This window comes from Adiantum capillus-veneris, chromosome 16 (genome assembly GCF_014529385.1).
Source record: "Adiantum capillus-veneris isolate H3 chromosome 16, ASM1452938v2, whole genome shotgun sequence".
In the NCBI taxonomy this organism is placed as follows: domain Eukaryota; kingdom Viridiplantae; phylum Streptophyta; class Polypodiopsida; order Polypodiales; family Pteridaceae; genus Adiantum; species Adiantum capillus-veneris.
In genome coordinates, this window is record NC_140946.1 from 47,962,981 (window position 1) to 47,990,729 (window position 27,749).

At 43.5% G+C, this 27,749-nt stretch overlaps 1 protein-coding gene across 6 annotated transcripts in view; it reads right to left on the reverse strand.

Moving 5' to 3' along the window:
- Positions 1–6,637: 6,637 nt before the first annotated feature.
- LOC147438995 (uncharacterized) overlaps positions 6,638–27,749 on the reverse strand; it is a 46,529-nt gene continuing 25,417 nt past the window's right edge. For 5 of the 6 annotated variants that reach the window (XM_086484937.1, XM_086484936.1, XM_086484935.1 and 2 more), the window contains exons 6-7: positions 7,221–7,352; positions 6,638–7,133 (exon numbers count right to left, since the gene is read on the reverse strand). In XM_086484937.1, the coding sequence (XP_086341063.1) occupies positions 6,938–7,133; positions 7,221–7,352 (328 nt within the window). In that variant the 3' untranslated portion in view covers positions 6,638–6,937. The remainder of the gene's footprint in view (positions 7,134–7,220; positions 7,353–27,749) is intronic. The other variant, XM_086484938.1, reaches the window with a different exon arrangement.

Below are 27,749 nucleotides of genomic sequence, written 5' to 3' on the forward strand. Positions count from 1 at the left end.
CCATTGCGGAGTCTCTCACGAAGAAAATTTCTCCATCCGTATAGACTTGAAGACTGTCAATTCAAGGTGGTCAAGCTCCTTGGAATGTTTCATTGAGATTCTACAATACGAGCGGTCACCCTCCTTGGACAAATATTTTCCATAAGTTTGAAGCCGAAAGCTTTATGCAGTCTTTTCTAATGAAGGCACAGGTTATTCATGATCAACTATCGGCTATGAAAAGTGCATTGACTAGTACTTAGCTAGCTACTTTGGTACTCACAAAATTGCTTGAGGGGTACAAAACGGTGTGTAGGACACTACGCTTGCAAATCACGAAGGAAATGCTAGAATTTAATAGTCTCAATTCTTTTCTCATTAAGGAGGAAGTCATGTTAAATCATTTGAAAATTTCGAGTGTCTAGCAAAGGTGGTGAAGCACTTCTTTCTTTGGATTCAAGAAAGAAGTCCACTAGCCATTGTTATAATTGTGGAAAGCGTGGCCATTTGTCTCGGGATTGCAAATCCAAAAGCAAAGGCAAAATCTTGACAAAGTACAAAGGCAAAGGCAAGCATGATGAGGAAATCATTGAGAGTGACTCAGGGAAGGAATCGAGGAAGTTTGCCGATGTGATAGAGACTACATTGGCAAGGGCTCTAGCCTTCTAGTGAGGTGGCCATTTTTGCCACTTGCTTCGGCCAAAGAGAGGCTTGTGAGCGGCAGAGAGGGGAAAAAGGAACTCCCTAAAAATGATTTGGACCCATGTGTTGGAGTTCAAGTTATCGGTGTTTGAACTTGTGGGTCGGAATTCAAGGCACACACAGCTAGCAAGGAACTAATGCAACGTATACAAAACACTCTGGATGTGCTCCAAATAATTTATTGTTGTTGGCTAGGATTATGTGATTATGGACAATATGTGTTCTAACAATTCATTGTCTGGGAAAGATTGGACATGATGTGTTCATAATTCATGAATGGGGATTCTTAGACGTAGTGTAGTCTATAGTTCCATGTTATGTGAGGCAATTGGTGTTGAAGATGGTATTCAGATGGTATTCAGATGAAGTGACAAGTTGGTGGTAGCAAATCCCAAGGTGTATCCAGTACACATTTGTTTCTGGGGTGTCCATGGTAGCTTCTTCACATCGACTTGGTCTATTTACATTTGTACATTATGAGTTGTAGAGAGGGTGTTAAAGTTCTAGCATCTCAAGTGACTAGTCCAATGTGATCCCAATGTTTAATTTGACTTTAGGTATTTACTTTAATCATTTGTCAAAGTCTTGGGTAGAACAATTTGTTGAGGGGGGTGTATCAGCACACCTAGCCCCCATTGTCTAATCACTAATTCATTGCCTAGTTGGCTGGTTCAACTCTCTCTCTCTCTCTCTCTCTCTCTCTCTCTCTCTCTCTCTCTCTCTCTCTCTCTCCCCCCCCCCCCCCCCCCCCCGGCTCTACGCTTTCGCATTGTCAATTGTGACAATGCATTACGCATGTAAACATGATTGATAGGGTATGTGCATATATTATTACATTCTTCAACGAGAGGGAGTAGACAAAACAAGAAAATTCTCATTTTTTCCAGCACTATGAGGTCAGCAACACTAACTTAAGAATATGTGAGGCCCTAAGTGGCTTCGTCGGAAACCTTTGTTTTTTTGGGGGGGGGGGGGGGGGGGGGGGGGGGGGGACAACACTTTTCAAGCATTTAAACCATATCCTTTGAAGGAAGTGTAAAGACGAACATGATTAAAGAAAGAGTGCCACAATAAACTTTCACAGTCATTGATCATCATATATTAAATATTTGGGCGGAGTAAACAATTGATGAGCAAGTGACTCAAAGAGGCTGCATGAATTAAAACATATAATACAAAACAACCATTGTGTAGGATGCGGGGGCCACCCCTTACAACACCTCAAACCCCCACAAAGAAAAGAGGATAAAGAGATTAGATTTTTCAAGAGAATATAGGCTGATCTCCACCCTCAAAGTTTCTCAATCTTACACACATTCAACCTTGACTAGCCCCGACTAGCTTTCCTCTACACTGCTACAACTCTCACTGTACTCAATTTCACTCAAGGAAGCAAAGGGATCAATAAAATCAAAGAAAAAGTGAAAAAAAAAACAATGACAATCTTTGTACTTTTGATGATAGAACCCAAGGGCTTCACTTTTTCTCAAACACCCTTCCATGTGTTAGTAGAGACTCCATAAACACTCCCATATATACACATAACTTGACCAAAACCCATTCAAATCAAGTTTTATTCCAAATCAATATAAGTTCAAAAAAAGTGATGAAAAACGTGAGAGAAACCTCTCCCATTCATAGCATACCATAGGTTTTCACCGCCAAACCCTAAAAGCAAACAAAGGCATAAAAGAGAGCTCTATTCCATGTAGTTCTGATCACCAAATTAAACATGAACAAGGGTGAAATTGTAGAGATAAACCCCCATGTTCATGGACTTCTTGCAAAGATAGCTTCTTCTTCTTCTCAAAAAACCCAAGCTCACTCATGATCCAAAGCTCATAAAACTTTTTTTCATGTTTTGAAAGCACTTGCTCTTTCAAGTTTGGACACTTCTATGTCCAAAGACAAAAAAATGTCCCTTGCACAACCATCACCCATGTGTAGAGACGGGTGGCACACACCACTTTTGTAAACTTTGTACAAGCATGCTTTATTTACATCCATGATGTCCAAAAGGATTAAAACATCTCTTAAAATCTTTAGGGTGGCGTGCATCATTTTGTAAGAACACATCACACCATCTTCTTAGTTATAGTGATGGGATCCACTATCTAGAAATCTATCATGAATTACTTCAAAGAATACCTCAAAAAAATTATTAATAAGAGTAGACTTCTTGAACTTTTGAAGTAGCTTTAGAGATGACATCAAAAAATATTTGAGCGCCATGTGAGGATCCTACTTTTTTGTGATTACACATCTAATTGTGGTGGTTAGAGGATACATAGGCAATGAATAAAAATATTTTGCACATTCTTCTATATGCTTGAATAGAGGATACAATTGTTGAAAGTCATATAATCTCCTTTATGAATTTTCCCAATCCTCTACCACCTTTTAAAACTAGCACTCACATTACCTTTCCACCTAAGAATGTTATCAAGCTCTCTAGCGCTAAAACAGAAGATTTTGAAATGATATTTGTTTTAGTTTTAGCTTAATAACATTACCAAGTTTCTGCAATCATCATTATTGTCACCTCCCAATGACACCAAGTGCAAGTTTTGGGTACAAATCCTTGCTCCTATTGTGTGCCATTCTTTGGATTTGGCACAATTAGCCACTCAACAATGTACATTCAATCACACAATAAATTACCTTTGGGTTGAAGGATCCCTCTACCCTAACAACCTTGGATAGAATGTTCAATGGGTTCATGGGGGCAAGCATAACTTCTCCTCAATCAAATTTATTGCCCTAAAAAGCGAGGCATGCAAGAAGGGGGTTGTACTAAGAAGTAATATTTTCCAATTTTCTTCAAGGCAAGTTTGGATTCTAGCCGAGATTTTGCAATTTTAGCCAATGAAAAATACACTAAACCCTCGGTTTTTTTGTGAACAATGGGCTCTTGTCCTTTGTGGCACAATTTGGATCATCACCCTTGGGCACCTTAAGACCAAGTCCTAGCCGATTCCCTTGCTACCATCTCAACCAAACTTCTTTGTCTACCTCTTCCACTTGCAGGTGTTTTCTTTGTGGCTTTGTCCCAAGATACCATTTGATTTGCTTGTATCCCAAGTACAAAAAGGGCAAGGCAACAATGAAGCGGCACCTTGCTTGAATCCAAGGAAAACTCTTTAGTCATCTTGAAATTTTGCATAAACAACACAATGTCAGTAATTCCCATCCCCTCAAACTCCAACCTTTCATTGGCAAGCTGACCTTACCTCTTGGAACTTATGTTGCAAAATAGTTTTCTGTGTTGCAACACGTGACATTAGAGCAAAAGTCATTGTATAGATTCAAAAAAATTACTCATCAAGCCAAGTAAACATGTCATTATTACCAGCCTTATTTTCCAACATAACCTTTATGGGTTTTTTTTAATGACCAGCTCTCTCAAGACGCCTGTCACAAGCTCAAAAGTGGTATTTAGCGTCTTGAGCTCATATGATCTCCATAGCATGCCTTTTTTTATTAGAATTGGTGAAGACATTGTTAGAATAAAAATTGAGAACTTTTAGTACAATAGTAACTTTGAAGTGCTTTCCTTGTAGTGCCCACCGAGTTTTGTGATATCTTCCTTCTAACGGAAAACTAAGAAATAAACTCCTACAATCCTCTTGGTAAAGGTTCTCTCGATGCTTCTTGAATGAAGTTCCTTTACAAAAAAACAGGTGTAGAAAAGAAGCATTTTAAAAGAAATCATAGATTTGAAGGACGCATCCATACCACCAAGTTTTTGTAAATACCGGAAAATGCTTCACATTTTGACCGAAGGACGCATCCATACCACCAAGTTTTTGTAAATACCGGAAAATGCTTCACATTTTGACCTAAAAACCGGAAGACTTTTAATGGAGCCCTTATTTTCTTTTGGTAGGAAAATGTTTTTGGCAATCCCTAGACAAGATATCCTCTCTACTCCTTTTTGTACCTTACATGCTTTCATGGGTATTTTTTATTGTCTGGTAAAAAAACTTTCACGATGACTATGTTTTCATTATTATGAAGCTTTAAAAAAAGTCCACAAAAGCCATACCAAGCATAGCATAAGTTATTCATTCCATTAAGTGTCTTGGTGGGAAGCTATCAATTGTGCTCGCAAAAGTGGAGGTGACTTGCATGAATCAACACAACCAGTCTCTATGGGTGGTGCAAAGGCTAGTAACATGATCACAATTGAACAAGGTAAAAGCATGCTCACAATTCCAAGGTACAACATAGGCAGGTAAGCAAGGGTGTGAGGTATTGGAAGGATTTTGTGCACTCAATACAATTGAATGGAAAAGAAGGGCAAGAAAGTTTAGATATTCTTGGATAAATGATGACAATGATGAGCACTAAAATGAAGAAAAGGATATAATTTAGGTCGCATTGATGGAGTGCACATATTCATTACATTGCAAGGAGAAAGCAACATACCACACTTCACATTCAAGTTCAACAATCACACGGTGTACTTTGTATATTGTTTTTAGTTTTTACATTGGTGTGGTTGATTTCGGAAATGTTTTTGATTTGTGCATGGTGTTGATTTCGGAAGTGTTTTTGATTTGTGCATGGTGTATCCTTTATGCACAAGTCTGGCTTGCTTGACATTTGGAGCATGCAAGCTACGGAGGTTGCCTTATATTATATAGCAGAGGTGACTTCAAAATTACACCCCATGGTGGAGGTTGAGTGCAATCAACTATTCAAAGATGCTTGAAAGATTTTGAACATATCTAGCTAAAAACATACAATGGATGCCACCAACAATTCAAATTTGACAAGGGAAGTAAGAACCATTGCTTATGATGTTGCTATTGAAATCTTGGAAGAACACAAAAAGCTTTCTTTTTGGCAACAAACAAGGATAAATACAGGAACAAGGGTTCAAACTCAATAATAGCCTTTTGACATGTTTGAATGTTATTTTCTTATGAACAATAAGAGAGATTGTTTTTGTTTAATTTTTTTGTAAACTCTCTTGTAAAGTTCTGTATGAAGCAACCCGTATGCCCCTTAAATCTTATGAATGATGCCTTGGGCTTTCTTCTACACTTCATGCCAAACCCCCCCCCCCCCCAAGTCTTGAGCTTTACATGTGTGTTGTCACTGTAAAGTATCATGCCTAGAACAAACATGATTTGGCTGTCTTGGAACCATCTCCCAACAGGGTGAGAGCAGCTTGGTTGGATATGAAAAGATGGTTAATTAGAGAACATAAGTATTGCAGAGGAGCCACAATAAAGCATCTTCCTACTTCTCTTATGGTATTTATTTATGGTGGACATATGTATTTAATGTTTGGTTGATAAGTATAACATTTTCTGTATCACTAGATTGTTTTTCACGATCTAATGGATCGTGTCAAATGCACATGGATGAAGATTTGTCCCTCCCCCCTCCTTTCTTCATTGCTTGCCTTGACAGATAGTGTATCATGATTCTCAAGGTATGATGCATTGCATTGCTCTATCAATTGCATTCCCACTATTGTGATGGCATCAAAGCACAAAGTACACTTTTGGAGAAACGACAACCATCAAGATGGAGATTTAAAATCAAAGCCTTGGCAATGCTCTGCAAAGAGAATGGTGTAATTATGGAGGTCTTTGCATGGAAAGGTATGTGTTTCAAGCCTTCTTATTCACATGCTTGCACTTCCTTTGCTAAGGAGATTTATGTGTGAATAATTGAATTTGATTACAGAGGATTGATAATCATGTGTATATAGTAGGGACAGATTATCTGGTTGGAACATTCACAACCTTTGCCTTACTTGCTTAAGGAACTATCTGAAAGAAAGAAAAATAAGAAAGTAGTTCTGGACTATTTGTAGAGGGCAGAGAGACTCCATGCATGAAGACTTGCAACATGTAGGCGGAGATGAAGCATATACCTTATGCCCGTTTATTTTTCTTGGAAATCTGAACCTCCCGGAATCGAAGCGTTGGGTTGATTGTAATGCCGTAAGAGTTTTGTAATTTGGTTGATGTAATACAAAGGGTCGATGCCCCACCCTTTCTCAACCAACAAAATAAAGTGTTGGGTGGGGTTGATCGCCTCACATTCAATATCCGAGTGGAGACAACACATGTATATTACTTCAGTGGCTCTGTTTTCAAGCCAGAGAAACCAAATGGCAATCCGAGGACAGCACAAAGTTTTCCTCACACACATATAGCCATTTGATGCAAACTTGGGTACTCGTGGATTTCATCATTGGAACAACGTAACTCAATGACAACAACTGAGATTTTTTTCATTAAATTTGGTAGCCTACATGTTCTCTGATAAATTGGCAGATACTTGTCACCTGCCCTGTAATCACTGATGCCTCAGATATTGTCACTTTATTCATACAATGCGTAAATTTGAAAGGCTCTCCTTCTTTTCCAATGGAGACCTCACTCGTCATATCCGCATCTGAAACCGCAGTCCTTGTTATACGCAATTTGTCACTGCAGATTCAATCACAGACTTTTGATCCTTCTCTCAAAAAGTGCAACAAACAAGACAACCTATGTAGCTAAACAACCAAAAATTACATTTCTTTCTCCAGTTGCTTGCGAATAAATTCCGTCGAATGTGCAGTGACTTTATCCACTTTGTTGGCGATAATCAAGACAGGAATTTTGTACTTCACAACCCAGGCTTTCGACAAAATGTCATATAAATACCTGCAGTAACGATTTTGTTCAAGAGGAATCTCTTACACAAGTAGGCTGTGTAAGATGCTGTCAACGTGATGAACTTTAAGATTCAGTCATATAAACAGAAGAGAACAGAAAAGGACACAAATTTCCTGCATGAGTGTGCATGCCTTGTGTATGGGGAGCTCGTGGGGGCGCATGTGTGTGTGCGCGCATGTACGCACGCACATGAATTTACATGAGAAAAAGTAGTGTGAGATATTAAGAAGGGATGACCAACCTGACTGCGCAAAGAGAGAGAGAGAGAGAGATGAAATGTTATATTAACGTCTTCAGAAGGCCAAAATGACCTATGAGACCAATCTGTTGCAAAATGGTGAATCTAATACCATGTCTGGGTACAAAAGAACTAGAACAAAGATACTACTACTAGAATCCATCCTCATCTGCACTCTGGATGTCAAGAGAGTATGGCGAATCCTCTACTGTAGTCTCCGTCGATGCTGTGTAGCCCCTCTCCTCAATCGTGTAGGAGAGAGAGAGAGAGAGAGAGAGAGAGAGAGAGAGAGAGAGAGAGAGAGAGAGAGAGAAGAAGAAGAAGAAGAGAATTTTAACGTCGTAGGAAACTATCCCAAGAGACCTTAAAGATCTATCCGACAAAGAGAGTTGAACTCAAGACCTGTTATTCAAGAGGGAAATGGCATAACCAATCTACTACACTTGGGTGATGGGAAAGGTTATACCATTTTCCTCTTTTTATTAGCACACACACACACACCCGAGAAGAAGAGAATTTTAACGTCGTAGGAAACTATCCCAAGAGACCTTAAAGATCTATCCAATGAGAAGAGTTGAAATAAAGACCTGTTATTCAAAGGGGAAATGGCATAACCAATCTACCACACTAAGAGAGAGAGAGAGAGAGAGAGAGAGGTGCCCAGCTGACTTGAACCCTTATCCTAAGCTGCCTACAGCTCACGCCTCTGCAACCTCCTTTTGCGCTTCCTCAACCACCTGCTGCTGCTCTCACTGCCTCTGCTGCCATCATTTTGGCCTCCTCTGCCGCCGCCTCCCTTGCCGCCACCTTTTAACCAAGCTACCCACCAATTTTTTTCAATTAAAAAGGTATCAAGCTATGGGTCTTAGCTATTTTCACCAAATAGTATTCCACCCTACCATGCTTCAACCCTCCTACAAGAAAAAACACATAACACCCATATGTTTATATTTTTCTTGAATACATACCATTGAGAAATGGAATAAGAAGTCAAGCCCTTCTCAAGAAGAGAGAGATGCAAGGAGGCATAATGGAGAGTATCATTTGGATTTGTGGATTGAAGAGTCAATGTACCCATAGGATCATTTCACAAGAGTGTTGCCTCCATTTTTTGATGATGGGAGGCTCATGGTTGAAGACCTAAGCAATAGCTACAGAGCTTCGTCCTCGCTTCTGCATATAGCGCATGCTGGCTGCTGGTGAGCCATGCCCACACCATCTCCAGCCTCCTGTCATGGGCCAGCGTTGCTGTAGTTGCTGGAGAGTGCTGAGACTCCCCTTTTCACTACTGCTCCATGCCCGTTTGAGCCCGCTGCCCCTGCACACAGCGTGGACAGGTTTGGCAGACTTGGTGGCTTTTTCGCCTTGCCAACACGCGCGCACACACACACTAACCCCCACTGCAGACTCCACACACCTGCACCGGTCTTGGTTAAACATAGGGCTGCTTGCCATTGAAACCGGCCCAAAGGGCGGTAGACTAGCTTTCACCCGATTCTTTACTTGATAGCTTTACTTGACTTTACAACACAGAGGAAGACTTCACGATAAACCTGTGACTGCAGCTAGAGTGCTACCAAGCAGACAATGACACCCTATAGGCCCCAAAGACTGGCGTCCCTTTCGGTATTTCTTTATTCTTATAAAACTTGGGAGAAAAGCTGCAAGTTCCTACGAGCTGTCTCGCTATTAATGGGCTGAAAATGGCCTACTCTAGCCCGATTTCGGCATCATAACCGCAGTAGAAGGCTTCACAGAAAAAATCCCCATGCTAAAGGTGACTTTCCCGGTGCATACGTACGAACACTTTCCCAAACCTGGCAAGAATCTGCAGCACGCTGAATTCTCTGTTTTCTGCCCTGAGAATGCACCAGATCACTTGTACACTGATCCCAATGCTTCCTGGAAGGTCCTGGGAATATTAGGGATCAACTAGGGTCAAAACCCTAAATCTGCAAAAATACACAGCAGGCTGTAGATCACTGTTTTGGGCTCCTTTTTGCGTGCCAGTCGCATCCGTAGCAAGCCCTCGAGCTCCCGCACCTGTAAGGCTACTTGCCCCCTGAATCGGACGAGATTTCATGCGTGAAGTCTCTCCGAATTCACCTGTACCTGTTAGGGATTAACAACTAGCTAATCCAGGTTTTGTGCAAGAGGCTCTTGCCTCGGCAATCGCGCATGAACCCACCCAACTGTACATACAGACGAAAAGCCCTCGAGCGGGGCATCACATTTCTGTATTCAAAGGGGGAGAGAGGTGCGCAAGAGCGGAATCATCGCACTACATAAAGCAAGGGAGAAGGCAAGCTTTCCATTAAAGCTATGAAACCTCCACCCACTACTCATCCACACACTGTAGAGCACTTACTTAGCCAAAATCAGCCTCCGGCGCCCCCTCTTCATGCAAGCTGGGAAAACTGCTCTAGAGCCGCCATGTGTCCCTTAAGCCTCTTTTGAGTTAATTTCCTAGTACCCACCTACTTATGAAGTGTAGCGAGGGGGCCTAAATGACTTTGAACTGAGCCTAGACACAATTTTACTGCTCGGATTCCAGTGCCGACTGGCCCGACCATCTCGTGCCAACCTGCCCTTCCCGATTGCGGGTGAAACTCTCGGCCGTCGGCCATTTTCACACTGGCCACGCAATGTCTGGGTATTTGTGACTTCAAAATGAAGGTCCCAAAAATTAAATAAAAATCAAGAGAAAGAAACCAACAACTAATGTTAGTGGTTGCCATAGCCTCGTGACATACCCCCCTCTTGAAATCGCAAACGTCCTCAATTGCATACCAAATATACATGCCATATATGATTTAGCATGATTAGCACCCTTTTATCATCACATGTATGCGCAGGAAAGGTCATGAAACATAGATACAAATGACTTAATGAGACCTTCATACTTTTGTCATTTCATCTACGATAGAAGTGAGTATATTACCTTTAGCATATTACCTTTAGCATTTGTAGAACAATGTCCACTTCTATTGCACTGAATCCGTATGTACATTTGATGTGCTCGCTCCATCATTACCCCTCCTTTGAGCACGTTGAGTTGGGGCATACGTAGGTTGTAACCGGAAGCCCTCAAAGTAAAGCTGCAATACATTTGGTAACTCCAAAAGTTCACACTATTCCATCCACTTTGCATCCATTGGTGGATAGTTCTTGAACTTCACCAAATGGCGTCATGCAACTTTCCCCTTAACTTTTCTTTCCTTATGTGCCAAAGTCTGCTCAGGTACCAAGACCTCATCAAGTTCCTCAACTTCTCGTTGATCTTCATTTGGCATATCTTCTGGTACATCACCCACAAACGGTCTTAGAAGCCTCACGTGAAACGCATTATGAATCTTCCAAGTGTCAGGCAATTTCAGCCTATACACAACATCGCTCATCTTCTCAAGTACTTGAAAAGGCCCATAGTAACGCATGCTGAGCTTCAGAAACAACCATTCCTTGACCTTCATCTTCTTTAACCTTGCCTTTTCAAACCGTAAAAGTATCCAATCACCAGGTGAAAACAGCAATTCACGACGGTGACGATCAACATCCCTTTTCTACTTTACCCGAGTCTTCTCCAAGGCAAGCTTGATCTTCTTATACATTTCATCCATATTCTCAACGTAACGATCTAATTCAAAAAATTTGTCCTTGGTGTGCAAAATAGGAGGAACCTCTTTGCCACCCTCAACAATCTCAAAAGGTGCCTTGCCTGTTGACGAGTGCGCCGTATTGTTGTACGCATACTCAAGCATGGGTAGATATTGTTCCCACATACCCTTATTATCTAACACACAACACTTCAGCAGATCCAAGACAGTAGAATTAGCCTCTTTTGACTGTCCATCAGTTTGTGGATGAAATGAGGATGAAAACTTGAGCGTGGTGCCCATGTTTTCAAACAGGCCTCTCCAAAACAGGCTCGTCATACGAGGATCACGATCACTGCCAATATATTGTGGCATACCATGGTACTTGAACACATTGTACATAAATAACCGTGCCATTTGGTCAAATTTTATCTTCCTCCTGAAAGGAATCAAATGGGCCTGCTTACTGAACCTGCAAATAATGGTCCAGATACCATCATTCCCTGTCGGCGTTCTTGGAAGATCAAAGATAAAATCCATACCAATGCTTTCCCATGGCTTATCTAAAATAGGCAGTGGTTGTAATAACCCTTGTGCCTTTTGCCTGTCAAACTTGACCTTTTGGCAAATCACGCATGCTCGCACAAAGGCATCCACATCTCTCCTCAAAGTAGGCCAATAAAAGAATGTCTCGAACGCTTTTACTGTCGCATCTATACCACGATGCCCTGCATACGGTGGGACATGGCTTTCTACCATTACCTTATGTCGCAATGGCCTAGTGACACATAGTCCACATGCAAATCTGAAAGTGGAACATAGAAAGAATGTTTCCCATCGCATATGCTTTTCGGATAACTTTAGTCTTTGACTGTGTCAAAAAGTATCGCAAGGTGTGATGGTCTGTCTGGACAACAAAATCAGCACCTAACACGTAGTGCTTCCAGCTAGAGAGCGCATGAATCACAGCCAGTAGCTCTTTCTCATACATTTGCATAGTCTTTTCTGGCCCTTGCAAGATTCTGCTCTCGTAAGCTACTACCCAACCATCTTGCATTAAAATTGCCCCAATACTATTGCCACACGCATCACACTGGACCACAAACGACTTCCGGAGATCTGGTAAAACAATTACCAGATCTAAAGTCATCTTTACCTTTAAGAGATTAAAAGGTGAAATCTCTTTTTGTGTCCACTTGAACGTGACCTATTTTCTTTTACAAAGCATGTAGGGGTCTCGACAAAGTTCCGGATAAACCTACTGTAGTAAGAGCATAAGCCCAAGAAGCTACAAACATCATGCACAGTCTTCAAATCTGGCCATGTCCTAATTGCTTCAACCTTAGCAAGATCCATTCGGACACCATCCTTTGACACTATGTGGCCAAGAAAGTGAATCTCTTCCAAGAAGAACTCACTTTTCTTAGAATTAACAAGCAACCTGTGACAGCATAGCTCTTCGAAAACAATGGTCAAGTGACACCTATGCTCCTCTTCATTCTGAGTAGACTATCATGTCGTCAAAGAATGTGCCGACAAACTTTTGATGTGGGTGGAAAATCCGATCCATCATCCTATTGAACATAGCACGAGCATTTTTAAGACCAAACGGCATCACTAAGAACTCATAAGACCAAATGTCATCCTAAACGCAGTCTTATGCACATCCTCTGGCCTGATACGATCTGATGGTACCCACTCTTCATGTCTATCCTGCTGAAAATTGCAGCACCCTCTAATCGGTCAAGAATATCACCAATCCTTGGGATAGGAAACATGTTCTTGATGGTATTCTTATTCAACGCACGGTAATCAATACACATGTGCCAAGAGCCATCCTTCTTCTGCAATAGAAGCACTAGGGAGCAAAAGGGTGAAGAACTAGGTTGAATCAATGCTTTCTCTAGCAACTCCTCTACTTGGCCCATAATCTGTTTCTGTTGAGCTGCACTACCCTGTAGGGAGGCCTATTTGGGCTACAACCTGGCACCAAATCTATCGCATGATCCTCAAGCCTCTCCGGCGGCAATCGAGACGATAATGAGTCAGAAAATCAGTCATTAAACTCTCACAAAATACTGACCTTTCTTTAACTATCACAAATAAATTTGATTAACAATTATTTGAAACATCACCTGCAAAAATCAAAGATGATTCTTAATTACAGAAGTGATAGCCAAAGCAGATACACTAGGAGCACACTCCCCTTTAAGCTTTACATCTAGGATGTGAGTTTTGCCCTTATGCTGAAGGGTGATCTTTTTGTTGAAGACATCCAACACTCCATGTATACAGAACATCCACAGATCCCCAACAGCGCATGCACCCTTCCACTGGCATGATGTAAAATTCTTCTGTTTCCACATATGACCGGATATGCAAACGCAACTTTCCGATGATAGGCGTAACACACTTTGAGTGGCCAAGACATGCCAACCCTGCCTTTGTTGTGTACCCCATCTCTTCAACTTTGATGCCGAGCTCAATGGCCAACTCTTGTGGGATAAAGTTTGCTTTAGCACCTGGATCAAAGAAGACAAGTGTTGTCTGTTCTCTAACTTTACCCCACGCTCTGCATAGCTCATTGGCATCTGAACTTGGCCTATCACACACCATATCTCGCATTAGACCTGCCGTGGGTTTAGGCTTCTTGCCTTTCCTGTCCTTTTTATAATCCAAATCAGCTAGTCTTCTTCTTTGTAGACAATCTGTAGCAAAGTGCTCAGGTTGTTCCCATATGAAGAATTTGTTCTCAGCAATTAAAGCCTTCTTCTCCTCAAACGACTTGCACACAAAAGGCTTCCTTTTCTTTTTCTTGGCCCGTCCTTCAGACGTCTCGGGTGAGTCCTTGCCTTTGTTTGCCTTTTCTGACCCCTAGGACGCTTTAGAAGTCACTTTCACGCTTCTTTGCTGAATTTTTCTTTTGCTGCCCCCCTTTCACATTGCCCAGAAACCCACTGTCCTCTCCCTTCAACCAGTGTTGGCAACTTCCATAAGTTGAGTGAGGGTAGCCACTCTATTCTTTGTACAATAATTTCGAAGCCCTTTAGGCAGCCCACAACAATACTTCTCAATCTGCTCTGTCAGTGGCACAAATGTGTAGGAGGTTAATGAGAGCAACGATTTACAAAACCTCCGATTGTACTCCTGTAGGCTCTTCAAGTAGCCGCAGTGAGTTGGTGTCAATCCGTCATGACATCAGCTTCAAATTCATTTGACAGCCACGCAGATGTCGTGGGTGTTTGTCCTTGCATCAATAACGTCGTCCTTACATCAATAATGTTGTCCACCATGTAAGCGCATTGCCTTTCAAGAAAGTGGTAGCTTTCCTGACCTTAGAGGCGCTGAAAGTGTCAAACATTACAGTTGCACCACCTTCTTTGTAGGCTTTTGGCTTTTCAAGTGCTCTGTCACGTGACACATCCAACCCTATGTGTCCGTGGACAAGCTGCAGCACAACAAGGATTCAGAGTCAGTCCAGTCAGTCTAGATTTAGAAGTGATCTGGCACTTTTGTGAGTCTGTTCGCAGACCGTGCATGTCCAAACACTTAGTGTAGATGCATATCCTCTGGTTGCACACAGCATGATCATAAGCATTCCCATCAGAATCCATCACAATCCTTTAGGGGAATTTTCCAATGCATTTAGCCTATTTTCCCTATTTTTGACATTTTTCACTTATTATTTTTAAGTGACTTTTGTTGGAAAGTAGATAGGGCAATTTTGCTAAGTTAATATATAAGCAAACCACAGTTAGCACTTTTTGGCAGAAGAGGCAGCATGAGCACCAGTGCTCAACAGGTAATTTCTTAGCAAGAACCTCCCTTGGTGGTGTTTTCTCATCCAAGCAGACTCCCCTAGCCCTAGCGTTTTTCATCAAGACTAGCCTAGCGTTTTTGCTCAGCAGATCAGCCTCGGCTACCACAAGACAGCAAGAGCCTTAGCGTTTTTGCAATAGAACAACAGATCAGCCTAGCGTTTTGCCTAGCAAGACAACCGGCGACAGATTTGCAGATTTTCAGCCCTAGCGTTTTTGCATCTGCTTCACACCCTAGCGTTTTGCAGCTTCTCCGCGACGGAAACTCAAGAACCATTAGCGTTTTCAGTTTCAGCCTTTAGACACCGTAGATCAAGTCCCGAACCTCGCAGATCTCACCTTCCCGCAGCAATTCCTCGCCGCACGGTCAGTCTCCGCAAGGTTTATAGTTTCAGCCCGGAAAGGTTTACAGTTTCAGCGCGTCGTCGTCGAATCGTCGCCATCGACATCGTCACCGACATAGAGTCAGAATTCAGCAGATAAAGATTTGCAGATTTCAGCCCTTAGCGTTTTCAGATTTCAGCCTGTCTCGTCGTCGTCGACATCGTCGGCAAGTCCAAGCATTGTAGAGATTTGTGTAATCATAAGTAGACCGCTCTCGCCATAGAGAGTGGGGCCTTCGGAGGAGGCTTTTACGTCTCTGGTGTCGTATTCTCTTCTCTATCTCTCAGTCTCATACACTTTCACGCACAGTGTCCATTCACTTTGTTTGTGTCCACTGCACTCTCTCACTAAAGGAACGGAAGGCTCTCCCTTCCGTAAGTAAAAGGAACCTTGAGCACAGTTCGGAGCACTCATCTTGAGCAAAGTTCAAACATTCATTCTGCTGCACCTAACATGCTCCCAAATTGTCATAGGGAATTGTTTGCAACATGGGCACTGTAATTGGGATCATCGGCGCCCCTTGGCCATTGACATTTTGCGTCATTGGTGCCATATGTGGCTACTCATCGGAAAAACCAGCCATGTGAAAATTGCCCTGTTGCACCCCAAATTGGCCCTAGTTGCACTGAAACCCTTGCTGCATGCCAATATTTCCATACATGGGGTTTGGCATCATGCCCTGCATACCCTGAAGCACTGTTCCTGGCATATATTGTTGCTTTCCAGGCGCATAACCAGCCATGCTAGAACGGCTTGGCACTTGTAGTGCTACCAAGCAAACAGTGACACCCTGTAGGCCATCAAAACTGGCGCCCTTTTCGGTATTTCTTTATTCTTATAAACTTGGGAGAAAAGCTTCTAGTTCCTACGAGCTGTCCAGCATTTACCGGGCTGAAAATGGACTACTCTAGCCCGATTTCGGCAGCATAACCACAGTAGGAGGCTTCACAGACAAAATCCCCATGCCAAAGGTGACTTTCCCGGCACATACGGACGCTTTTCCAAACCTGGCGAGAATCTGCAGCACACTGAATTCTCTGTTTCCTGCCCTGAGAATGCACCAGATCACCTGTACAGTGATCCCAACGCTTCCTCGAAGGTCCTTGAAGTATTAGGGATCAGCTAGGTTCAAAACCCTAAACCTGCAAAAATACACAGCAGGCTGTAATTCACTGTTTTAGGCTCCATTTTGCGTGTTGATCGTATCCGTAGCAAGCCCTTGAGCTCCTGTACTTGTAGGGCTACTTGCCCTTTGAATCGGACGAGATTTCTCGCGTGAAACCTATCCGAATTCACATGTACCTACGAGGGATTAGCAAATAGCTAATCCAGTACATGTGCAAGAGGCTCTTGCCTCGGCAATCGCGCATGAACCCACACAACTATACATACAGATGAAAAGCTCTGGAGCGGGGCATCACGGGGAGAGCGGAATCACCATGCTACACACAACTATACATACAGATGAAAAGCCCTCGAGCGGGGCATCACGTTTCTGTATTCAAAGGGGGAGAGAGGTGCGCGAGAGCGGAATCATCGCGCTACATAAAGCAAGGGAGAAGGCAAGCTTTCCCTTAAAGCTGTGAAACCTCCACCCACTACACTGTAGAGCACTTACTTAGCCAAAATCAGCCTCCCCTCTTGAAATGGGCGCCCCCTCTTCATGCAAGCTGGGAAAACTGCTCTAGAGTTTCCATGTGTCCCTAATGCCTCTTTTGAGTTAATTTCCTAGTACCCACAAACTTATGAAGTGTAGCGAGGGGGCCTAAATGACTTTGAACTAAGTCTAGACACCTTTTACTACTCAGATTCTAGTGCCGACTGGCCCGATCATCTCGTTGCAACCTGCCCTTCCCGACTGCGGGTGAAACTCTTGGCCATCGGCCGTTTCACACTGACCACGCAATGTCCAGGCATTTGTGACTTCAAAAAGAGGGTCCCAAAAATCAAATAAAATTCACGGGAAAGAAACCAACAAATAATGTTAGTGGTTGCCGCAGCCTCGTGACAGCCATCGTGGCGAAGCAGCCTGAGCCGGTTGCCAGTAAACTGCAACTAGCAAGCAACGGTTGACCAAAATAGTCAGCACAGAGTTTGACGCGAGAGGCTTGAACCCAACACCTCGAGCTCACAAGGCTCATACTCTACCACTACACCTGCATGTATGCGTTGGGAGGCTGGTGCGAGCAACTAGTGATAGGCGAATACAAGATGCAAGCCCACCCAAAACTCAAGTACTCGCACTACCGGGCTATGTAGAACTCCGTTGAGCCTGTGAGGATTGTCTTCTCCTATGACCAGTTTGTCTCTGTTTTTGTCACCCTCAAGGGCAATCCTTCACCAAGTGCCCCATCGCATGAGATCTAAGGCATTTCCCGTAACCACAATCCATTGCCAGTGAAGCATCCCTTTCCACTCAAAAGTCATGGTATCTAGAAAGACTGTGGAAGAGGTATTAGCCACCTTTCTTGATGGCACAGATGTGTGGATCTACATTGAACGCATGTCCCGGTTTTTGAGATCTTGTCTGCCTAGTTCTTTGCGGTTGGTCCTTGGAGATCTCCAAATGTCTCTTTGAGGAGTGGGCCACTCTAGGGTCGACGTCTTTTTCCTCGAGTTGTTAAGAGCACGTCACATTTTCCTTAGTCCGAAGAGAGCTCCCATGGTCAGATTTAGAGTGCAGGTTTTACATCATGACTCCTTTTGGTCAAGGAAGGTTGTGTATTGTCACATGCACATCTAACCCTATGTGCATGGGGACAAGCTATGACTCCTATTTCTAGGGTTTAGGACAGCCTAAGAGGTGTTCTGGCACCCTTGTGAGCCTGTGCACAGGACGTGCATGTCCAGGTAGTTAGATTAGTTGCATACCCTCTAAATGCATATGAGCACAGCCAGTGTCTGCTAGGTGTAGAAATTAGGGAGTGTTCCTATACAACACCATTAGTACCAAGCCTAGGTATTTATCTGCATGCTCTTATAAGTGAGTTTAATTCCATATATAAGTGACCCTAGGGGTCACTTCTCAAGCATAAGTCAGTACCCTCAGTGCAAGCACCAAGTACCTACAGTACCTCAGCATCTCTAGTGTTTTTGTACTAGATCTGCCTACAGCACCCCCATCAACACCAGCGTTTCAGTTTCATCCATAACCTCACCATACCATCACAGATCCAGCCATCAATACCAGCGTTTTCAGTTTTCAGCCCAAGACAGCAGAACAGCCAGCGTTTTCAGATTTCAGCCCTAGCCTCATTATCAGATCGCAACCCCAAGCCAGATCAGCCCTAGCGTTTTCAGTTTCAGCCTTCAGCCTCGCAGATCCAAGCACCTATAGCAAGATCCCATCAACATCTTAGCATCTACGACCATTGTATCAACATTTGTGCAATCTAACGTAAATACCTCTCTAGCGATAGAGAGGGGGGCCAAGAGATACGGGATTATTGTCTGTTTTGCAGAAGTCCGGATCCCGCAAAGCAAGGGTTCGCAATGCATGGGGGCTTCCGTTGAACATTAGGTACGGGGACAAGTTATGGGATGGGGTCCAACAAGTGGACAAACCCCTTTAAATTATATGTACAAGGCACCAGTTTACGGATATCAGTAGGGGGGAGTTGGCATGGCTAGCGCAGTGCAGGTTAAATCTTGTCCATTGGTGAGTGCTTGATTCGTGCTGGCTGTTCCGTTTTTAGAAATGGCCCGAAGCGCTTTTTGATACTCGAGAAAACACAAAATCCAGCCGATCTCCGCCTAGGACGCATCGATTGTACCCAGCCTTATGTTGCAGGTAGGTCAATGCCATCGCTATGGAATGCACCCTTCCTTATCCAAAATGGAGCAAGACAAGGAAATTCCGCCTGGCGCCATATTAAAGGTTCTTATTATGGCCCCTTTACCCTACATCGGTATCAGAGCTCTTTGCAAGTGTTCGGTATTTTCACTCAAGAAAAGAACCTCATATTATTTTCTCAAAGAATCTTCGTGTCCTTGCCCCGGACTTATTAGCTACTTCCACCTTAGTTCATCGCGCATCTGGCGCGCTCCTACCTTCATCGCTCTGTCTCAAGGGCAATTAATCCATAAAGAAACATAGATTATTTTTTTTGCTTGTTTGAGATTGCACGTAACCCAAGACCTGTGACAGACTTGGACACTCCAAGTCAAGAATCAATCACGACAGCATCAAATAACCACTTCAAAACAATTCACAAATCACAATAGATTTGCACTGGCCCGGCGGAGCTCCGTGCGTAGAGATATTGGCCCCAAAGACTAGCGCCCCTTTCGATATTTCTTTATGTATTAAATCAATGTCAAAGTACAAGAGCGGTTAGGGTTTCACACTCAGACTCTGCGTCCAGATGCTCTAAGAAGTGAGCCCTAAACCGTGAATATAAAGATTACAAGGGATGCCCAAAAGCTTAAAATCAAAAGCAGTTGCTCTCTCTCTCTCTCAATGATAGCAAAAATAAAGCAATTATGCCTTTCTCTATCTCTATCTTCCAAAGCATAGCCAAAAAAAAAGCCCAAAAGCTTCAATTTGCGTCGCCTATTGCTTTTTCTCAGCTTCCGTAATTTCCCAGATTCCGTACCTGTTGCCACGTGGCACTGGCGCCAGATTTTAGGGTTTCCAGCCACTTAGGGTTTCAGCCAGCAGTTAGGGTTAGGGTTTCCAGAAATTAGGGTTTCTGGCAAAAATTAGGGTTTGCAGGATAAATTAGGGTTTCTGTTGTTGGTAGCCACGTCATCACTTTGTGACATACCCCCCTCTTGAAAGCATAGTAATCGACCGCGATTACGCCTGCAAAACAGACAGAGGCCATAAACCGTCTTAGCAGACACTGACTGTTAGTACCTACGTACTAGGAACACACATCTAGCACATGTACCAATCGACAGTCACATCACACGACATCACAGGACATCACTAGACATCACATGACATTCAACATTCGTTCAGATCTTAGACCATGATCGGCAATGTAGCTAGCAATCGCATCTAGGTCCAATCGGGACCTCATCGATGTCCGATTGACTAACCCCTATTGCAACCATGTCTATTCGAGATCAATCAGACCAAAATGCTGCAGTCATTTCGTCTGTCAGTTCCTGCACTTAAGAGCAGTCAACAACAAGTCAGTATCATAATCAAGAATTCCATTTCATAAAGTCATCCAGCAGAATACTGTCAGCTCTCAGTATCCCTGAAACTCAAAGAGAGATCAGTGACTCTAGTCTTCAAAAATCGAGGCATCTGTTGACAAAGGAGCGGAGTAACTCCCCTCTTGTGCATCCCACTGCACCAGATCTCCGGCCAAGCTAAATTCTGGGTTCCATTTGGAATAGATTATGCTAAACCAAAAGCTTCAAGGTAAAGATTCACATTCAAGGAATATCTGCTAGGTCTTCCTCCTCCATTCGCTTCGCATCCAATGCGAAGTAAGTCTTGAATTTAACCAAGAACCGTCAGTTCGCTTTACCTTCTTTCTTTCTTTCTGTGCCAATTTCTGTTCTGGAACGAGTATCTGCTCGTTTTCGTCCAATTCGGGTTGCACCTCTGGCTTCCCATCATCGGGCACATCGCCTTCAAAAGGCTTTAAGAGACTCACATTAAAAAAAAACCATTGTGAATCCTCCAAGTATTCTGGCAGCTTCAGTCCCAAGGAGATAACATTTATCTTTTCGGAAAACCTAAAAAGGTCCACACTATGTCATGCTAAGCTTACAAAGAAGCCGCTCCTTTCCCTTTTGTTTTCTTTCTCGGTCGTGCCTTCCCATAATGTAAGAGCACCCAATTCTTCTCCTTCAATTTCAAATTGCAACATTCTTCAAATGGGGCCAATCACGTATAGTCTCTATCTTGGCTGGGTCCATTTGCACTCCAGCTGCTGAGACAATGTGTCCCAAAAAGTGTATCTCTGGTAGGAAAAATTCACTTTTCTTTGCATTAATCACTAACTTGTGATCTCGTCCTGAGCTCTAGAATGGATGCACATCCTCCAAGATCCGTCTTTCTTCAAAACCAACAACACTGGAGAGCAATACGGTGAAGTACTAGGCTGGACAAGACCCTTTTCCAAGAGGTCTTTCACTTGGTTCATAATCTTCTCATTCTATGCTCGGCTCACACGGTAAGGTGGCAGGTTCGGTGGTGTGCTTCCAGGTATCAGATCAATGGTATGATCTTCAGGACGAGCAGGGAGTAACTCTCCTGGTAGGCCCTCTGAGAAGCAATCGGCGTGAGAGCGGAGAAAATCTTGGCGTTCTTTATCAAGTTTATAGACATATTTGTCCTATCCTTATCGCTCAATTCTTTCATAAAGATCGAGTAAACAAACAAACTGGATTTCATTAATTTTGAAATGGCCGAAGCCGATACAATAGGGACAGACTCGCCCTTCAGTTTAATATCAAGTACAATTGTTCTGCCCTTTTCTATAGTCAAAGTTGCTTTTCTCGCCCGATAATCGACCACGGCGTTGTTCTTGTGTTACCAACGAATCCCTAAGAGAACATCACAACCCTCCAAAGGCATTATGAAGAAGTCCTCATGCCCCAAATACCCTTGATAATGCAACCGAAGTTTGCCAATGACAGGTGTAATCGTTACGTCCCTGCCGGGTGCTACTAGAACTGCCTCCGCAAGTGGTCTCATCCGATCGGGAGTAATCTCGAGCCGCGCCGCCAATTCCGGTGAAATGAAGTTGGCCTTGGCTCCTCCATCAAAGAAAATCAAGGCCTCTTGATCTTTCACTTTGCCCCATGTTCGGCAAAGTTCTGTACTCTCGTCCATACTGTCGGGATTGGTACCCACACAATCTGGAACCAGTCTTGTTTTCATCTTGCCTTTTCGTCCACGTTCCTCAGCTGCTCTCGAACTCTCAGGCCTGTCGTCGTCCTTATCATTTTGTTCTTTCTGTGCCTTTTTAGGACACTTCGCGGAGATATGTCCATGTTCCCCGCATCCAAAGCACTTCCCCTCCTTGATGAATCGAGCTCGCTCATGAGGAGTAAGCTTGGGTCGTGCATCCTTTTTCTCTAGGTTGCTCTTTTTCTTTCTACTTTCATTCCCAGAAGTCTGTTCTGGCTCGTTCTGTCATGGCCTCATTTGTGGGGTAGGTCAGACTGCCAGAGTGAATGGCAAAGCCCCGCTTCGCATGACTCATCAACTCCTGAATAGAAGCTGACTTCTGTTCCAAGCAGTGATCTCGGATCTCTGTAGGTAGACCCAAGGTGAACCGCTCAATTTGTTCTCTGAACGAGATCTTCTTGAATGAAGAGGCGGGTAGAAAAGAGCTCCAAAATCTTTCACAATAAGCATTGATTGTATCTTTCTTGGTCATCCGAAGATGGTTCCAAGCAGCTCGTATATCTCATTCATATTCTTGCGTCAACCAAGAAGAAATAAAAAGCTTCTTAAATTTCGGCCATTTAACTGGCACAGTCTTGTTTAAAAGAAGCCTGGACCACCAAGTACGAGCATTCCCCTTAAAGTAAGAGGCAACTCTTCGAATCTTGGAGTGCTCTGAATAGCGTCCTCCCGCGAAAGCAATGTCAAAATTGTTGTATAAAAAACAAAGCCTTCGAAGCATCTGAGTATCCTGAAAAAGTATCAAACTTGATCGAGTGGCCACCTTCCTTAAACTCTCGGACTTTCTTGCTTTTATCTTCGAGAAAGTCATACTGGTTAGCTTTGTAAAAATTCTTCTTATTCGCATAAAAGTTTCCGTCATCGGAATCTGAGCTGTCTGTAGACGAGTCCTCAGTAGAACTGTCAGTCTTTGGGCGAGATTTAGCCTTCTTTGCCTTTTTCTTGCCCTTTCTGAAGCTTTGTTTCTTGCTTCGCTTTTTACCTTTTCTGTCTTCTTCGATCGAATCTGAAGAGCTAGAAGAACTGTCAGAAGAAGAACTGGGTACTCCCTCAAATCGAACACGCTTCTTCTGTTTCTTTGCCTTGTCAAAAGTCGACTGACGACCCAAATATCCCGGGAAGTCGGTGCTTTTCTTATGCTTTTTGCCGTGCTTTTTGGCTTTCTTTTGCGCGTCAAAAAGCTGAGCAATCCGTGCATCAACCACCTCTTGTAATTCCTTCTCTGAATACTGTTTGTGATCAGAAGATTTCTTGAGAGCGGGTTTCAGGGGTGGTGTAGTGGTTTTCTGCCACTGCGCATGCACTTCGTGAAAAGAAGTCTCGCTCATATATTTTGCCAATTTCGCATCCTTCGCAAAACTGAGGATCATCTTTGTTGCATCGCCGATCAATTGACGACGCTTCATCCCTCTTTGCTCCGCCTGAGTAGGCTGAGGCAGGCCATACTCTCTGCCGAATCTTCGTTGTGATCCCTGCCCGCATCTCCATATGCAGAGGGAGTCGACTGATCCTTGCGTGAAGCCATAAGTGCCGCGGAAAAAAAAAATTGGGGATCGGATTTCCCATAGAAGAGAAATCAGCCGTGCTCTGATACCACTGTAACAGACTTGGACACTCCAAGTCAAGAATCGATCGCGACAGCACCAAATAACCACTTCAAAACAATTCACAGATCAAAATAGATTTGTACTGGCCCGGGGGAGTTCCGTGCCTAGAGATATTGGCCCCAAAGACTAGTGCCCCTTTCGGTATTTCTTTATGTATTATATCAATGTCAAAGTACAAGAGCAATTAGGGTTTCACTCTCAGACTCTGCGTCCAGATGCTCTGAGAAGTGAGCCATAAACCGTGAATATAAAGATTACAAGGGATGCCCAAAAGCAATTATGCCTTTCTCTATCTCTATCTTCCAAAGCGTAGCCAAAAAAAAAGCCCAAAAGCTTCAATTTGCGTCGCCTATTGCTTTTTCTCAGGTTCCGTAATTTTCGGGATTCCGTACCTGCTGTTACGTGGCACTGGCGCTAGATTTTAGGGTTTCCAGCCACTCAGGTTTTCAGCCAGCAGTTAGGGTTAGGGTTTCCAGAAATTAGAGTTTCTGCAAAATTAGGGTTTCTGGCAGAAATTAGGTTTGCAGGATTTTTAGGGTTTCATGCAGAAATTAGGGTTTCTGCTATCGGTAGCCACGTCATCACTTTTGTGACAAGACCACTTATTAGCTACTTCCACCATCGGGCGTGCTCGTCTTCATCGCTCTGTCTCAAGGGCAATTAATCCATGAAGAACCATAAAAATATTTTTTTGCTTGTTTGACATTGCACGTAACCTAATACCACTTGGATGTGTCGATCTCTCTAATCTATGCTTTTGAAGAGTGGCAGGTGACCCAAACAAGAAGGCCTTGTCCAACCTCCTCTTGTTCCTCTTTTCCACTCATTGAGAACGGACCTTGTCACAAAGTGATGACATGGCGTGCCCAACTCGAAAGCAAATGGCCGAGAGGACAAGAGAAACTGAACCTGAAGAGCAGAGGAAGTTCTTAACTCGAAAAGCATGGTCAAGGGGCCTAAACTGAAAAGAATGAGGGGTTTTTACAATCCTAGCCCCACCCAACTTATGGAGCACGTGGTAGTTCCGCATTTTGTGCCGGCTGTGCCACGTGGTAGGTTGTACGGATTTCTGCAATTTGCGGTGGATGTTTTGGGCAGTTTTGTGCACCAGCTTTTGAGAGCAGAGTTTTTGGGGTTAAGTGCATTTAGGTGAAGTGCTTTTAGGGCTTTGCTTTTGGGCATCCCTTGTACTGTTTCTAAGTGCCCCTAGGGTCACTCTCTCGAAGCATCTGCACAGAGAGTCTCGGAGAGAGTTGGATCCTCGAGGAGTTGTACTTTACGAGCATAATAATTGTCAAAAATGATGACATGGCATGATTGCATGTGGACTGACTGTACGGACAGATGATGTGGCATCACGCAGTACAGATTTCCGGGATTTGCGTTGGCATGCTGACGTGGTAGACAGCATAGATTTCCGTGTTTTGCGCTGACAATTGTTGACGTGGTAGGTTGTACGAATTTTTGCAAATTACGTTGACTGCTTTTTGGCATTTTTTGGAGCCCATTTCTTTTGGGGATTATTGCTTTAAAGTTTTTGGATCAAGTTACTTTTGAGTTCACATGCTTTTGGGGCTCTGCTTTTGGCATCCCTTGGAAGAATAAATAAGCCCTAAGGGCCTCACTCTTCAGGGCATCTGGACGCAGAGTCTGAGAGCGAGCACCCACGCGAGTTGTACTTTGCTCAAAGATTAATATAAAAAGAAATACCGAAAGGGCCCCTAGTCTTTGGGGCCAATACCTCTAGGCACGAAACTCCGTCGGGCCGTGTCGACTCTCTCTCTCTTTCTCTCCATTAAAGTTCAGTGATTATGAAGTTTCTATTCGTGTGTTGCTATTGATTTCTCGCTTGGGGTATCCAAGCCGGTTACAGTGGTATCAGAGCATAGAAAGATTCTTCTTCTTCGGAGGATCCAATCCTTTCTGCAGCACACGCAAACTTTTGTGAAAGAATAATAACCACTCTTGACCCCGGACCTATTAGCGACTCCCACCCTTCATACATCGCGCATCGGGTGTGCTCCCGTCCTCATCGCTCTGTCTTATAGGGCATAAAGCCATAAAGAATCCCAGATTACACATGGGTTCTCGTGGAGAATCTGACAAAAATAATACCTCTCAGTGGACAAGCAAAAGAAAAGTTGAAATCCCGTGCGGGAACTGAAGAAAAGAATGAAGATTTGGACAAATTCTTGGTGGAAAATTTTGCGAGAACGGAGTACAAACGTCAATTGCAGGTTGACAAATCTGGGAAAAGATTGATCAAGTACTCCATAGACCCAAGATAGTTAATCGTGCATCAGTGAGGTATGGGATGGATCTAGATGCGATTACTAAATACGTTGTTGGCAATCATGGTCTGAGATTTATATGAATTTTTCTATGATTGATTTGTCATTGATGTCCTATGATGTTCTGTGATGTGACTGTCGTCTTTGTACAAGTGTTAGATGTGTCGTGTCTAGTGCGTCGGTACTTAGAGTCAGTGTCTGTTGAAATGGTTTATGGCCTCTGTCTGTTTTGCAGACGTAATCGAGGGCAATTACAATTCTTTCAAGAGGGGGGTATGTCACAAAATGATGACGTGGCATGACTGACTAAAGACATGGCAGCATGCAGTACGGATTTCCGGGATTTGCGTTGGCATGCTGACGTGGCAGACAATACAGATTTCCGCGTTTTGCGCTAACAACTGCTAACGTGGCCGGCTGTACGGGTTTCCGCAAATTACGCTGACTGCTTTTTGGTAGTTTTTGGAGCCCATTGCTTTTGGGGATTATTGCTTTAAAGTTTTTGGATCAAGTTACTTTTGAGTTCACATGCTTTTGGGGCTCTGCTTTTGGCATCCCTTGGAAGAATAAATAAGCCCTAAGGGCCTCACTCTTCAGGACATCTGGACGCAGAGTCTCAGAGCGAGCACCCGCGGGAGTTGTATTTTGCTCAAAGGTTAATATCAAAAGAAATACCGAAAGGGGCAATACCTCTGGGCACGGAACTCCGCCGGGCCGTGTCTCTCTCTCTCTCTCTCTCTCTCTCTCTCTCTCTCTCTCTCTCTCTCTCTCTCTCTCTCTCTCTCTCTCTCTCTCTCTCTCTCTCTCTCTCTCTCTCAATACTGACCATGGAGGAGGTCGATGAGATCCGACAACGATCGATGAGAGATTTCATCTCAACCCACAAACCCCCCCCCCCCCCCCCCCCCCCCCCCAAAAAAAAGGGTTTTAGTGTCTTAGTGTTAGTTCTTTGTAGCTTTGTAACTCTGTAATTTCCGTACTCAGACATGGTATCAGATTCACCAATTGTAACTTTTTGGTCTCATAGGTCATTTTGGCCTCTTGAAGACGTTAATATAACATTTCATTTCATTTCATCTCTCTCTCTCTCTCTCTCTCTCTCTCTCTCTCTCTCTCTCTCTCTCTCTCTCTCTCTCTCTCTCTCTCTCTTTCTTCAAGTTCAGTGATTTTGCAATTTATGTTCGTATGTTGCTATTGAGTTCTCGCTTGAAGTCTCCAAGCCTATAACAAACCTTGTACATTGCAACAGGCAAATCTACGTGAGGTGGGAAAAAGAAACCTTGGTGTGAGCGCAAGGCCGCCAAGGGGTGTGGAAGGAGTTGAGCTTAGGTAAGAGAAAAGCCTGCTTCAACGCAAATTGCAAGCAGTATCGAGTGCCAAGAACCCGAAGAATCCAAGTACCCAAGTACCCCAAATACCCGAGTACTCAATGCATGGTCATCACCAAAAGTGGGAAGGATACTTTGCATCAAGGCGATGAGAGTGGAATGGAGGAGAAGAAGAAATCCCTACACCAGGAGGACCATTTCCGAATCCTCCTCCATCCCCATCCTCGCCGCGGATTGCTTTGATGAAGTCCA